Source organism: Stigmatopora argus, chromosome 7 (genome assembly GCF_051989625.1).
Source record: "Stigmatopora argus isolate UIUO_Sarg chromosome 7, RoL_Sarg_1.0, whole genome shotgun sequence".
Taxonomy (NCBI): domain Eukaryota; kingdom Metazoa; phylum Chordata; class Actinopteri; order Syngnathiformes; family Syngnathidae; genus Stigmatopora; species Stigmatopora argus.
In genome coordinates, this window is record NC_135393.1 from 2,108,059 (window position 1) to 2,121,491 (window position 13,433).

The following is a 13,433-nucleotide window of genomic DNA, read 5'->3' on the forward strand; positions in this document are numbered from 1 at the left end:
TATTTATTGATTATTCATGTCTGCTTCTTTGTTTTTGTTATTTTTGCACTACATGGTGAAAGCTTTAAAATCTCGTTATACTTGTATAATGACAAAAAAAAGCAATCAATTATATTCAATTCAACATTTCTGAAATATAATGGTTTTCGCCTTGGATTCCTGACATGGATTTTTCTTATAGTAGAGTAAAGAACATTGACCTTAACTGCGGCCTGCAGTTATTTTGATGTTTTTCTAGGTTCTTTTGTAACCTTCTGGATTAGTTGTTGTCGCACTCTTGGAGTAATTTTAGCTGGCCAACCACTGGGGAAGGTTTGCGTCTATTGCCAGTTCTCTCCATTTCTGTATAATGGCTCCGACAGTGGCTCACTGGAGCCCCAAAGCCTTGGAAATGGATTTGCAGGGCTGCCAACCTCCGTCGACCCTGTTTCAGGAGTACCGTATTTTCACGACTATATGGCGCGTCGTATTTTTAGCCGCAGTGTCAGTAACGAGTGCTATTTCTGTATTTTAAACACACAAAGGATGCATCGTTTTTTTAGACGCATATAAGTTATATATTATATATGAATATCTAACCGCATTAGCGCTGGCTACCGGAAGCAGCCCCAGACTCTTTTTCCGGTTTCCGGTGCGCAGTGACTGCTGGGATATATAGTCCTTGCATGCTACACCCACACGCTAAAAAACGTTTTTAAAAAGGCAACGGAAGCAAAACTGAGTTCAGTTGTACTTTATTTAGCCATTTTACAACTTACGTCATCATCACCCAAAAATCCATCAAAGTCTTCTTTTTTCTGTGTCTGAATTGAACAATTGTCCAAATTAGTCATCGAAAACGCTGAGTTTTAAACGTTCGTCCAGGCGGCCACAATCCATTCGCCAATAGTAGCTAGCTGGTAACTAGCGTAACTTTTCCAACGGCAAGCTGTATTGATGTCGATGTATATAGGCCACAATCCATTCGTAAATAGTAGCTAGCTGGTAGCTAGCGTAACTTTTCCAACAGCAAGCTGTATTGATGTTTATGTATACCGGCCACAATCCATTCGTAAATAGTAGCTAGCTGGTAGCTAGCGTAACTTTTCCAACGGCAAGCTGTATTGATGTCGATGTATACAGGCCACAATCCATTCGCCAATAGTAGCTAGCTGGTAACTAGCGTAACTTTTCCAACGGCAAGCTGTATTGATGTCGATGTATACAGGCCACAATCCATTCGTAAATAATAGCTAGCTGGTAGCTAGCGTAACTTTTCCAACGGCAAGCTGTATTGATGCCGATGTATACAGGCCACAATCCATTCGTAAATAGTAGCTAGCTGGTAGCTAGCGTAACTTTTCCAACAGCAAGCTGTATTGATGTCGATGTATACAGGCCACAATCCATTCGTAAATAGTAGCTAGCTGGTAGCTAGCATAACTTTTCCAACGGCAAGCTCTATTGATGTCGATGTATACAGGCCACAATCCATTCGAAAATAGTAGCTAGCTGGTAGCTAGCGTAACTTTTCCAACGGCAAGCTGTATTGATGTCGATGTATACAGGCCACAATCCATTCGTAAATAGTAGCTAGCTGGTAGCTAGCGTAACTTTTCCAACAGCAAGCTGTATTGATGTCGATGTATACAGGCCACAATCCATTGGGTGTATTGACAAAAGAACTACTACATATCCCAGCAGTCACTGCGCAGTACTTTGTCTATGGGAAAATAGTAGAGTCGGTGTACCCTATCAACTGATTCATTTTATTTTATCGTGATAACAATTTTAGTATTGGTCCATTTATAAAGCGCACTGGATTATTAGGCGCCCTGTTTATTTTGGAGAAAATTTAAGACTTTTATGTGCGCCTTATAGTCGTGAAAATACGGTACCCTTATGCCATTTCCGGAGTAAAAATAAGCGTAGGACAATTTAAATCAAACTGTTATTATCATGTTTTTACATTGATTGTGTTTTTCCAAACTACTGAAAAAGTACAACATAATGAAACTAACTTTATCTCTGTGTTTGGGTCCTTCTACGTGCGTTTTACAGTCAGTAATTCCACCATGTGTCACGCTGAAGTCGCACATGCATGTGTAAATGTCGGTCCTTTTAGAGATGGCGTCAACTAGGGATATTTCGTCAAATAAGAACAATAAAGTTCTGTGAGTGTCTGGATTTCTTAAAAGTTTCATCCAAATTGCGATCCACTTTGCTCTTATTCCGAGTTGGCATATTCATAAGATTTACCAGTGCTGTTTAGGCCTACTTCCTTTAGAACAGTGGTCTCAAACCGGTCCTCAAAGGGCCGCAGTGGGTGCAGGTTTTCATTCCAACTCAACAAGAGGATACCTTTTGCAAAGTGTAATCAGTTAATCAGTTGATTGCAGCCAGGTGCTACTTATTTTAGAAGACACCTGATTAGTTAAAATGTCGGCACTGGATCGGTTGGAACAAAAATCAGGACCCACTGCGGCCCTCGGCGGAATCGGTTTGAGACACCTGTTTTAGAACCCCGGAAATTATAGAATTTGTTTCAAAACAAAAGACTGATGGTTTAGTCAGCCTTAGTACCGTATTTACTCTCATATAAGCCGCTTTTGTTGGACAAAAAAAATGACTCAATCGAGGGTACAGTTTATATGCACATAAAAACTCGACATGCACGGAACTGCAAGTTGACGACGATGATGTCACGACAAAATGGCGCAAGACAATGCAGCCGGTACGGTCATATATTTAAAAGAAAAGAAAAGATAGACAGATAAAACACTAAAGAAAATATATTTTGACATCTATGAATATAATTCAAGGAAAAAATAAACCGTATCTTGCATAAAACTGCTCGCTGGGGGCATGGCCATCTTAGCATAGGTAAACGTGCTTAGTCTGGCCAGACGTGAGTACACTTACTTGTGTCTGCTATTGCTCGCTCACAACGCTGCCATCTTACCGTAGTTAAACGTGCTCTGACCGTAGCGTGTACCATGTCAGCACATCACAATAGTTAAGGCTGATCGAAGGTCTTGCGGTCTATCGTTAAAATATAAACCTTGATACCTGCGTAATGTGTATGCTATTATTGCACCCAGAGACTTGGTGAACACTGCGTATACCGCTATGGGCATATTTCCTGGTTGTGCTTACGTTACTTCCTTTTTGAATTTGTCTATGTGCAAACAACACCCTTTCAGAACACAGAAAGGAAATGTGATTATGAAATAAAACAAAATTCCGCTTTGATTTTTTTCTTTTTATTTCTTGTTCGAAAGTGACAACTATATCAATAATATGAACGAGTGGGAGAGAAAAAAAATCGAGATATTTCGACATTAGAAGCAATTTGGCCGCAACAACATCTTAAACTTCTGGTAAGAAAATTGTAATTTATGTAATTAAAAAGCATCGGGTTCTCACCAAGATAGACTTATTTCTTTTTTCAAACTGAATAATTTGATATTTTGCATTTACAAAGACAGGCATATTAACTTGTGATATTATCCTAATAATATGCTTTTGATTCATACAGTATCTCAGAAATACCACTTGTGATGATTTTTCATAAGATTTTGCCTTCAAAGTAACACATTTAGTACTCCTATTAAAGCCATAAATACGGAGGTGAAAATTGTGAACCAGGGGGCAGCTTGTACACAAAAATGGTAAAATTCAAAAATTTTAAGGCAATTTTAAAGGTGCGGCTTATACGCAAGTAAATACGGTAATTGGTGTGTAAAAAATCATGAAATTGGTACTTTTAAACGCGCAGGCAGCTTATATGAGAGCAAATGCAGTAATACAGTGTCCCCTCGATTATCACGACCTCACCTATCGCGAATTCACAGCGATTTTTTTTCTGCAATTTAAAAAAAAACATGAAACCAGAAGACAGATGAAAATGGCACCGAAAAATGGCAGAGGTCAGCGTACTTCTGCGCTGAAATGATTGGTTCTAAGCACGAACGAAGAAGCCAATACCACAGAAGAAAACAACGTATATAAATACAGCTGCGGAACACGCGGCTCAGTCTTTCTTGTTCCCTGCAGGTAGCGTTTAGCATCGCGTGCGGAGATAAAATATACTTGAGTGAATTCCAGCTTCATTTGTTTGGATTTTACTATTAGACCACCACGGAAAATGGCACCCAAGCATCCAGCACCATCCAAGGTTTCAAATGAGGCTAAGAAATGACAGAAGATGATGACCGTGGCTGAAAAAGTTACCGTGTTTATTTGCATATAAGCCGCCCGCGTCTAAAGGCTGCATCCTTAAAATTTTACGATTTGTTGCGTATAAGCAGCCCCCTGATTCCTAATTTTCACCTCCATATTCATGGTTTTGATAGGGAGAACAAATGTGTTACTTTGAAGGGAAAATCTTAAGAAAAATCATTACACGTGTTATTTCTGAGATATTGGATTGGATAACTTTATTCATCCCGTATTCGGGAAATTTCCTTGTGACAGTAGCAAGAAAAGGCATAGTTATAAGTTAGACAGTCAAAAGCCACAGAACAACAAAACAAAAGCAAAAAGCACAAAGCAAATCAAAGTCAATGGGATCAGTAAGAATCACCAAATCATTAGACAGAAAAGCAGCAAAAACACAAAACGAGCTACGAGTTTCGGTAGCAAAAACGGATAGACTCAAAAAGACGTAAAGTTGGACAAAAACTGGAACCACACACAGGAAGTCTTCCACGAGATGGGGAACTTCTGCAGACTGTGACCGAGGAAGAGAATATGCAGAGTCACTCTTCCAAGCTTATCCGCACAGTTCCTCAGTAGTCTGGAGCTGAAGAAAACAGCAGCAGGGCAGAACTCCTCGACTCCGTTGCTGGTAAGCGCCAACAGCTCTTCCATCTTATCCCACGATGGAATGGTTGGTCAGAAGCGTTGCCTCTCCTCCCGGCACTTTTGTCCAGCTCCGAAACTCCGGCGGCACCGAGGTGTTGCTCCTTCTGCTGCGTATTGTAACAGCTAGTCCCGTGTGTGTGACAGCGTAGGCATGGCTGAATGGTTCCAAAAAAAGTAGCCGAAAAAAGCCAGGCTACCAGAACAAGGAAAGTTGTACAAACATTAAAGTACAAAGTATAAAGTACAAAGTAAAGTAAAAAGGGGCGTATTAAGAAATATTAAAATTTAATTAAAAAAAAAAGATAGAAGGGCTGTAAAACACGAAAAACATAAGAGTGTACAGAGCTACTCCCACTGGCTCCCGCGTGAACGGCGCCATCTTATTGTATGAATCAAAAGCACATTATTAGGGTCAATGTCATAAGGAAGTTAACATGGCTCTTTGTAAATGCAAAATATCAAATTATTCAATTTGAAAAAAGAAATAAGTCTATCATGATGAGAACCTGATGCATTCTAATTACAGAAGTTACAATTTTCTTACCAGAGGTTTAAGATGTTGTGGCAGCCATATTGCTTCTAATGTCAAAATATCTCAATTCTTTCAATGGTTCATATTGCTCCAATAGTTTGCACTTTCGAACAAGAAATAAAACAAAACAAAAATCAAAGTAGAATTTTGTTTTATTTCAAAACCAAGGCAACGCGCGTCTGGCCAGTCAGAGCACATTTAACTAGGTTTAGACGGCAGCACCCTAGGTAAGATGGCCGCTCCCCGACCTAGGTAGGATGGCCATGCCCCGGGCGAGCAGTGACGGGAACGTGAGTTTTTTCACATTGTATGCAAGATACGTACGTTTTTTTCATGAATTTCATTCATAGACGTCAAAATTAATTGTTTAGCGTTTTATCTGTTTATCTTTTCTCTATTTTGAAATAAATGACCGTATCAGCCGCATTGTCTTGCGTCATGACATCACGGCGCCATTGCGTCATCGTGTCATGGCGTCGTCAACTTGCAGTTTTGTGCATGTCATGTTTCTATGCGCATATAAGCCATACCCTCGATTCAGTCATCACTTTTTGGTCCGACAAAAGCAGCTTATATGCGAGTAAATACGGTAAGTTGCTCTACATGCTGTAGATGGCTTAGGTCCGGACGAAGAGCATGAATGTGAGCCTCAGCCAAGTATCAGTGCCGCAAGTGAGCCTTGTGATTTTGTAGCAAGCAAGCGTTGGTTTGAAAAGTTAAAAAAGACGCATGGTTTACAGCGTGGTTCCCTGCTAGGAGAAGCCTCATCTGCAGACCAAGAGGCAGCAAAAAGGTACGCCGAGGAAGTGTTTCCTAAAATAATTACCCAGAAAGGTTATCTTCCAGAGCAAGTTTACAACATGGACGAGACTGGATTATTCAAGTTTCAAAGTTCACAAGGATCGCCTGAAACTCCATGTGTGGAAATACCGCTGGCCTTATGGTAAAGCCAGCCTTAATTTACATGTTTAACCGTCCCCACGCTTTGAAAAACAAGAACAAATCATTGCTGCCTGTGTACTGGATGAGCAACAGGAAAGCTTGGGTGAAGAAAGCTGTCAATAAGGAGTGTTTTTTTTAACTGCTTCATCCCGAGCGTAAAGCTCTACCTCCTTTTTTTGGATTACAAATCACCATCCTATTTTTTTAGATTACAATCATCAACCATTTTTTTGGACTACAATCTTCAACCAGTTTTTTTTTTTTAATTACAAACATTAATCTGTTTTTTTTTGATTATTTTAAGTGAAGAAGAGATATTTTAACTGCAAGGACAACATTTAAAGTATTTACAATTTTATATTTAGATTATATTTAGATATTAATACATTGGTATTTTGATATGTTTATAGTTGTAATATTTAATATAGACTTTTGATAATTATTCTTGTGTAATTTCTGTATAGGTGCAAAAGCATGTATTGTGGTAGTAATAATTGAAAATGTTCTCAGCTTTCTGATAATTGTGATTAGTCAGTTATTTTGTGATTTAACGAAGGGGGGGCAATTACTTTTTCCAGAGGGACATTCAAGATTGTATTTTTTGCTGCCTTGGTAAATAAAATGATTAAGAAACTGCATTTTCTCTTTCCTTGGGCTGTCTCTGTCATACGAAAATTGATTTGATGGTCTGAAACCTGTGTGTGTGATAAATAAGCAAAAAACACAGAAATCAGGAAGGCAGCAAATACTTTTTCAAGGCACTGTATGTGCGTGTGTGCGTGCAAACCCAAAAATGAATCTTACTTTCTTTCACTCTGCAGCTCATCCTTCCTGTTTTTCACTTCATAGTACTTTTTATCCAACTCCTCAACACGGGTCTTCACTTCATTTAGATCCTGGTCTAGCTTCTAGGGGAGGGAAGAAGGGGGGTTATTTTTGTTTTGGTTTTTGAGTAATCAATGATGACCCAATACCTTCAGGTTTCTGCTGAAAAGGTTAAGATGGACTTAATATTTCAGGATAACTATGACCCCAAAACACAATCATACAGCTATCTACGTATACAAAAATTTCTCACATTATACTGCTCCAGGTTCTTTTCCTTGTTGGTCTCTGTGTCCTCCAGATCTTTGTTGATGGCAGCAATTTGCCTCTTTTTATCATTAATGGCCTGGTCCAAAGATTTTAGCTCCTTCTTGATCCATTTGTCCCTCTCCTCTTTAGAAGTAAACTGACTGCCACGGCCCTGTTTAGCATACAGGTCTGTCCTTTCCTGTGTAGCCTGGGCAAGTCTAAATGGAGAACAAAACATTTTTTTTTGCAGAATCAGGTATCCAAACTGATACATTTCTCTGTCAACACTTCGAAAAGCATGTCGTTTTATTTTCCCAAGAAACATAAAAAATTCAATGGTCATCTTAAATTAACAAAAAGGATTTTCGGAAAAAATGTGTTAAGCAATTATTTTAAGAAGGCGTGGATGTATTCAATGATAATTGCCACAATTTGTCATCATAGTTCAACCACCCAAAATGCTCTTCTCTGCCACTGTCAAAATTTCTTAAAGGACTGAACCATGAAATCAGGTCTGTTGCCCAGTTGTTTGGGGGATTTCAGTGGACAGAGAGTCATCCCTACCTGGAGATACCTCGCTCCTCCTTTTCTTTCACCATGTTAAATTTGGGCTCTGTCTCCTGCAACTCCTTTTGCTTCTCCTCAATTTTCTCGAGCAACTTCTGACGCTCTTTCAGTAGTCGTTTCTGTAAGAGTGAAACAGGTATTCATTTTATTTTGTGATGCAGGGCTACCAACCTCTGTCGACCCCATTTCAGGAGTATTCTTGTCCCATTTCCGGAGTATTTCCGGAGTGAATGAGATTCACGCAAAATCCATGAAAAATAAAAAAATAAGCGTAGGACAATTTAAATCAAACTTTTATGATCATGTTCTTACATTAATTGAAATATTGTGTTTTTGCAAACTATTGAAAAAGTACAGTATAATGAAAATCAGTTTATCTTTGTGTTTGGGTCCTTCTACGTACGTTTTACGGTCAGTAATTCCAACATGTGTCACGCTGAAGTCGCACTTGCATGTTCTACAATGTGCAAATGTCGGTCCTTTTGGAGACAGCTTCAACATGGGATATTTCGTTGAATACGAAACAATAAACTTCTACGAGTGGCTGGGTTTCTTAATAGAAGTTTCATCCAAATTGCCCTCCATTTGGCACTTAACCCAAGTAAGCATACCAGTGCTGTGTACGCCTACTTCCTTTAGAACAACCCCAGAAATGATAGGATTTGTTTCAAAACAAAAGTCTGGTGGTTTAGTCAGCTTTAATAATTCTTACTTCCCTTGTGAAAAAAAAAATGAAAACGAAAATGTAAAAAAAAAATCTAAAGCCTTTATTGTCATTATACACAGCTGCGTATAACGAAATTGGTGGTGCGATTCCACAAAGTGCGTTTTCCCAGTAAAAACATAAGTAATATAAAAATATAAAATGTCACGTCCGGCCACGGTAAATTCTAAAATATTGCACAATCTAAGATATTGCAAATTGTAAATGCACACATTGTAATTGCACACACCGAAGTTATTGCACAGAAGGGATTGTGTGTCGTGCTAATGCAAGTTCAGAGCCCTGATGGCTCTGCGAAAAAAACTGTCCCCAAGTCTTTTTGTCCGTGTTTTGTGAGACCTGTAGCGTCTGCCAGAGGGCAGCAGCTAGAACAGGTTGTGACCAGGGTGGTATGGGTCCCTAACAATGTTCCCGGCTCTGCTGAGGTAGTGAGGGCTGGCAATGTCATCAAGTGAGGGCAGAGAGCAGCCGTTGATCTTCTGGGCAGTCGTGTACCACACTGTAATGCACTATGCCAGGATGCTCTCCACATTGGCTCTATCTATAGAAGGTTACCAGAAGCTTAGTGTCCAAGTTGTTCCTCCTGAATACCCTCAGGAAATGGAGTCACTTCTGGGCCTTCTTCACTACTGCTGTGGTGTTGGTAGACCAAGAGAGCTTGTCCGTGATGTGAACCTTCAGGAATTTGAAGGACTGGACCCCGTCTGCGCATACTCCATTTGCATTTGCGAAAGTCCAGGATTATTTCTTTAGTTTGCGTGGTGTTAAGTGTGAGATTGTTCACCAAACACCACAAAGACTGTTTGTTGACCTCATCTCTGTAGGCATACTCATCCCCCGAGAGGAGTCCGACCACAGTGGTGTCATCGGCGATTTTGATGGAGTTAGAGTGGTGGGTCGGTGTACAGTCGTATGTGTACAGGGAGAATAGAAAAGGATTGAGTACACAACCTTGAGGGGTTAACAGACACCTTATCATTGTCATTGTAATTGGTAATGTGTCGTATTCCCTACCACATCTTCGTTGGGTTATTTTCTGTGAAGTGATCCTCAATTTTCCTTGCATATGCTGCCTTGGCCTTCTTAATGCCTCTCTTCAGGTCTGCTTTGGCAGCGCTGTATTGTAACTTGTCCCCTGACCTGAAGGCGGTGTTACGGCATTTAATGAGTGCCTGTGTCTCACTGGTCATCCAGGGTTTTTGGTAAGGAAAGACCTGGATACGTTTATTAACAGTGACAGTGTCCATAAAGTTTTTATATATAGGAAAGTACTGTGTCCGTGTAGTCCTGGCGGTTGTGGTGTTCAAAAAGTTCCCAAATGGTGCGGGGAAAAACAGTCCTGCAGCTGAGAAAGGGCGTCCTCAGGCCATGTTTTTATTATCTTTATTTGTGGCCTTGTTAGCCTCCGGAGTGCGGTGTATGAGGGGGTGAGGGACAGGCAGAGATGGTCGGATCTAGCAAGGTGAGGGAGGGGTATGGCTCTATAAGCATGTTTGATGTTAGAATAAACATGGTCTAGAGCACATGTGTCAAACTGATTCCGCCGAGGGCCGCAGTGGATCCTGGTCTTTGTTCCAACCGATCCAGTGCCAAAATTTTAACCAATCAGGTGTCTTCTAAAATAAGTAGCACCTGACTTTAATTAACTGATTACACTTGCAAAAGATATCCTCTTGTTGAGTTGGAATGAAAAACTGCACCCACTGCGGCCCTTTGAGGACCGGTTTGACACCCCTGGTCTAGAGTTTTATCTCCTCTGGTGTGACACCTCACGTACTGGATAAACTTAGGCAGAACAGTCTTTGAACATACTTTGTTGAAGGCAAAGGCGACAATAAGGACTCCATCGGGGTGGTCAAGCTGCTGTTTGTTTACAGTCGCTAGCAGGAGTCTAAGTGCTGTGCTAATGTTAGCATCCGGTGGGATGTGAACAGCCATTACAATGACTACCGTTAGCTCCCTTGGTAGATAGAAGGGCATGCACAGAACTGCCATGAACTCTAAATCAGGAGAACAGTGAGTGTTAATGATCCTACTGTTGCAGCACCAGTCGTTGTGTATGTACACACAATCATTCGTCAGAACTTGTAACTCGGATGATTCACAATGCACTTGCGTTACCTAATTCTTCCTAATTGGAGAAATTACATATAATGCACTGCTCTACTTATGAAATATCCAAGTACCAAAACAAATTATGGAACTAATTAATTAATTATTTAATTAACAAACTAATTAAGTAAGAAAAAGTACAAAAAAGTAGTAAAGTAAAAAAAAACGCAAGAACTCTTTAAAACATTGGACTTATCCGTTAGTTAATGCCACAGCAATGTCTCTAGTAGGCACAAGGCATTACTTTTCATTTTACTCTCATAACATTTGACTCATGCTAAACCACTACCAAGTGGCATTCTGGCTTAGACATCTCATGCCATTTCCCAAAATCTGAGCCAATAATGCTGTTATATACAGTTATGGTCAAAGGTTTACATACACTTGTGAAGAACATAATGTCATGGTTCTCTTGAGTTTCCAGTTATTTCCACAACTCTGATTTTTCTCTGATTGAGTGATTGGAACAGTTACTTTGTAACAAAAACATTCATGAAGTTTGGTTCTTTTATGACTTTATTATGGGTGAACAGAAAAAAGTGATCAAATCTTCTGGGTCAAAAATATACATAGAGCAGCGCTAATATTTGGTAACATGTCCCTTGGCCATTTTCACTTCAATTAGGCAATTTTGGTAGCCATTCACAAGCTTCTGGCAAGATTCTGGTTGAATCTTTGACCACTCCTCTTGACAGAATTGGTGCAGTTCAGTTAAATTTGATGGCTTTCTGACAGGGTTTAAGTCAGGACTTTGGGAAAGCCATTCAAAAACCTTAATTCTAGCCCGATTTAGCCATTCCATTACCACTTTTGATGTGTGTTTGGGGTCATTGTCCTGTTGGAACACCCAGCTGCGCCCAAGACCCAATCTTCGGTTGATGACTTTAGGTTATCTTGAAGAATTTGAAGGTAATCCTCCTTCATTATCCCATTTACTCTCTGTAAAGCACCAGTTCCATTGGCAGCAAAACAGCCCCACAGCATAATACTACCACCACCGTGCTTGACGATAGGCATGGTGTACTTGGGGTTAAAGGCCTCACCTTTTCTCCTCCAAACATATTGCTGGGCATTGTGGCCAAACAGCTCGATTTTTGTTTCGTCTGACCACAGAACTTTCCTCCAGAAGGTCTTATGTTTGTCCATGTGATCAGCAGCAAACCTCAGTCGAGCCTTAAGGTGCCGCTTTTGGAGCAAGGGCTTCCTTCTTGCACGGCAGCCCCTCAGTCCATGGAGATGCAAAACACGCTTGACTGTGGACACTGACACCTGTGTTCCAGCAGCTTCTAATTCTTGGCAGATCTGCTTTTTGGTGATTCTCGGTTGAATCTTCACCCTCCTGACCAATTTTCTCTCAGCAGCAGGTGATAGCTTGTGTTTTCTTCCTGATTGTGGCAGTGACAAAACAGTGCCATGCACTTTATACTAACAAACAATTGTTTGCACTGTTGCTCTTGGGACTTTCCAATTGTAGCGTTTGTGGGCGTTTGCATCCAATGAGCCCTGTTTAAATGGACTCAGAGAAGTCACCAGCTGTAGTCACTCAATCACTCACAAGAAGTTAAGAGGCCATGATATGAAGCTCATTTTCACACAACTTTCTAAGTCACCAAAATTGCTAATTCGTGTTGCTGTGTGTATATTTTCGACCCAGCAGATTTGATCACCTTTTCTGTTAACCCATAATAAAGTCATAAAAGAACCAAACTTCATCAATGTTTTTCGTGACAAAGATGTATCTGTTCCAATCACTCTATCAGAGAAATATCAGAGTTGTAGAAATAACTGGAAACTTAAGAGCCATGACATTATGTTCTTCACAAGTGTATGTAAACTTTTGACCACAACTGTATATATCATGCTGTCCATACACACGCACAAGTCCCAACAAAGAGCAGGCCATAAACATAGTGAGTGATATCAGCACTACAAACAGAAACCAATGCCAGTTAAGTGTTAAGCAGTGGCCACCACACATGCTGCTGCTTCCGCCTGTTAAATCATAATTTTACTAGTAAAGCAATTAAAATAAAAACGGTTCAAATGAAATCACATTGGCTAAAGTTTGTGACATTTTGTACGTGCCACCTTTCGTGGGTTATTCTGAAAGAACAATTGAATGACAGAAGAGTGAGTGGAGGGTTACATGCAGTGATACAGAGGAAGGAAAAGTGTTATTGGTAAACTGAGTGACACAGATGGGAGGCTTCCATACCCTTTGTTCACTGTTGCCCGCCAGCTCATCCTGCAGGTCCTTTGCCTTTAGCTCTAGTTTAGTCCTCTGCTTAATCTGCTCCTGGCGCTCTGCCGACAATTGCTCCCGCTCCTCCTTCATGGCAGAGATCTTCGATTTCAACTCGCGTACAACTCGTTCTGTCTCCTATATGAGGGCAGGAAATTAAAAATAGTAATAGGAGTTGGGGTAGAGTAGTGGTAAATTGAGAATTATTTGTGATTTAGATTGTGCCAAACTGTCATAACTTATTGTTCATCACAAATTTATTATGAAGGCTACCAAATATTTTTCGTAGTGGGTGAGAATTTTCAGATTTTGTGTTCCTTTTTCCTAGTGGCATTTGCCAGCATCCGTACAAAAGTAAAGCTCTATATCTAATTTTCTAATGGTTTTGACATAAG

At 40.2% G+C, this 13,433-nt stretch overlaps 1 protein-coding gene across 3 annotated transcripts in view; it reads right to left on the reverse strand.

The window, feature by feature from the left end:
• Positions 1-13,433, reverse strand: part of smc3 (structural maintenance of chromosomes 3) — a 116,705-nt gene that overhangs the window by 57,180 nt on the left and 46,092 nt on the right. For all 3 annotated transcript variants that reach the window (XM_077606376.1, XM_077606374.1, XM_077606373.1), the window contains 4 exons: positions 13,012-13,176; positions 7,958-8,079; positions 7,398-7,611; positions 7,124-7,227 (listed from right to left, as the gene is read on the reverse strand). In XM_077606376.1, coding sequence (XP_077462502.1) covers positions 7,124-7,227; positions 7,398-7,611; positions 7,958-8,079; positions 13,012-13,176 — 605 coding nt within the window. The remainder of the gene's footprint in view (positions 1-7,123; positions 7,228-7,397; positions 7,612-7,957; positions 8,080-13,011; positions 13,177-13,433) is intronic.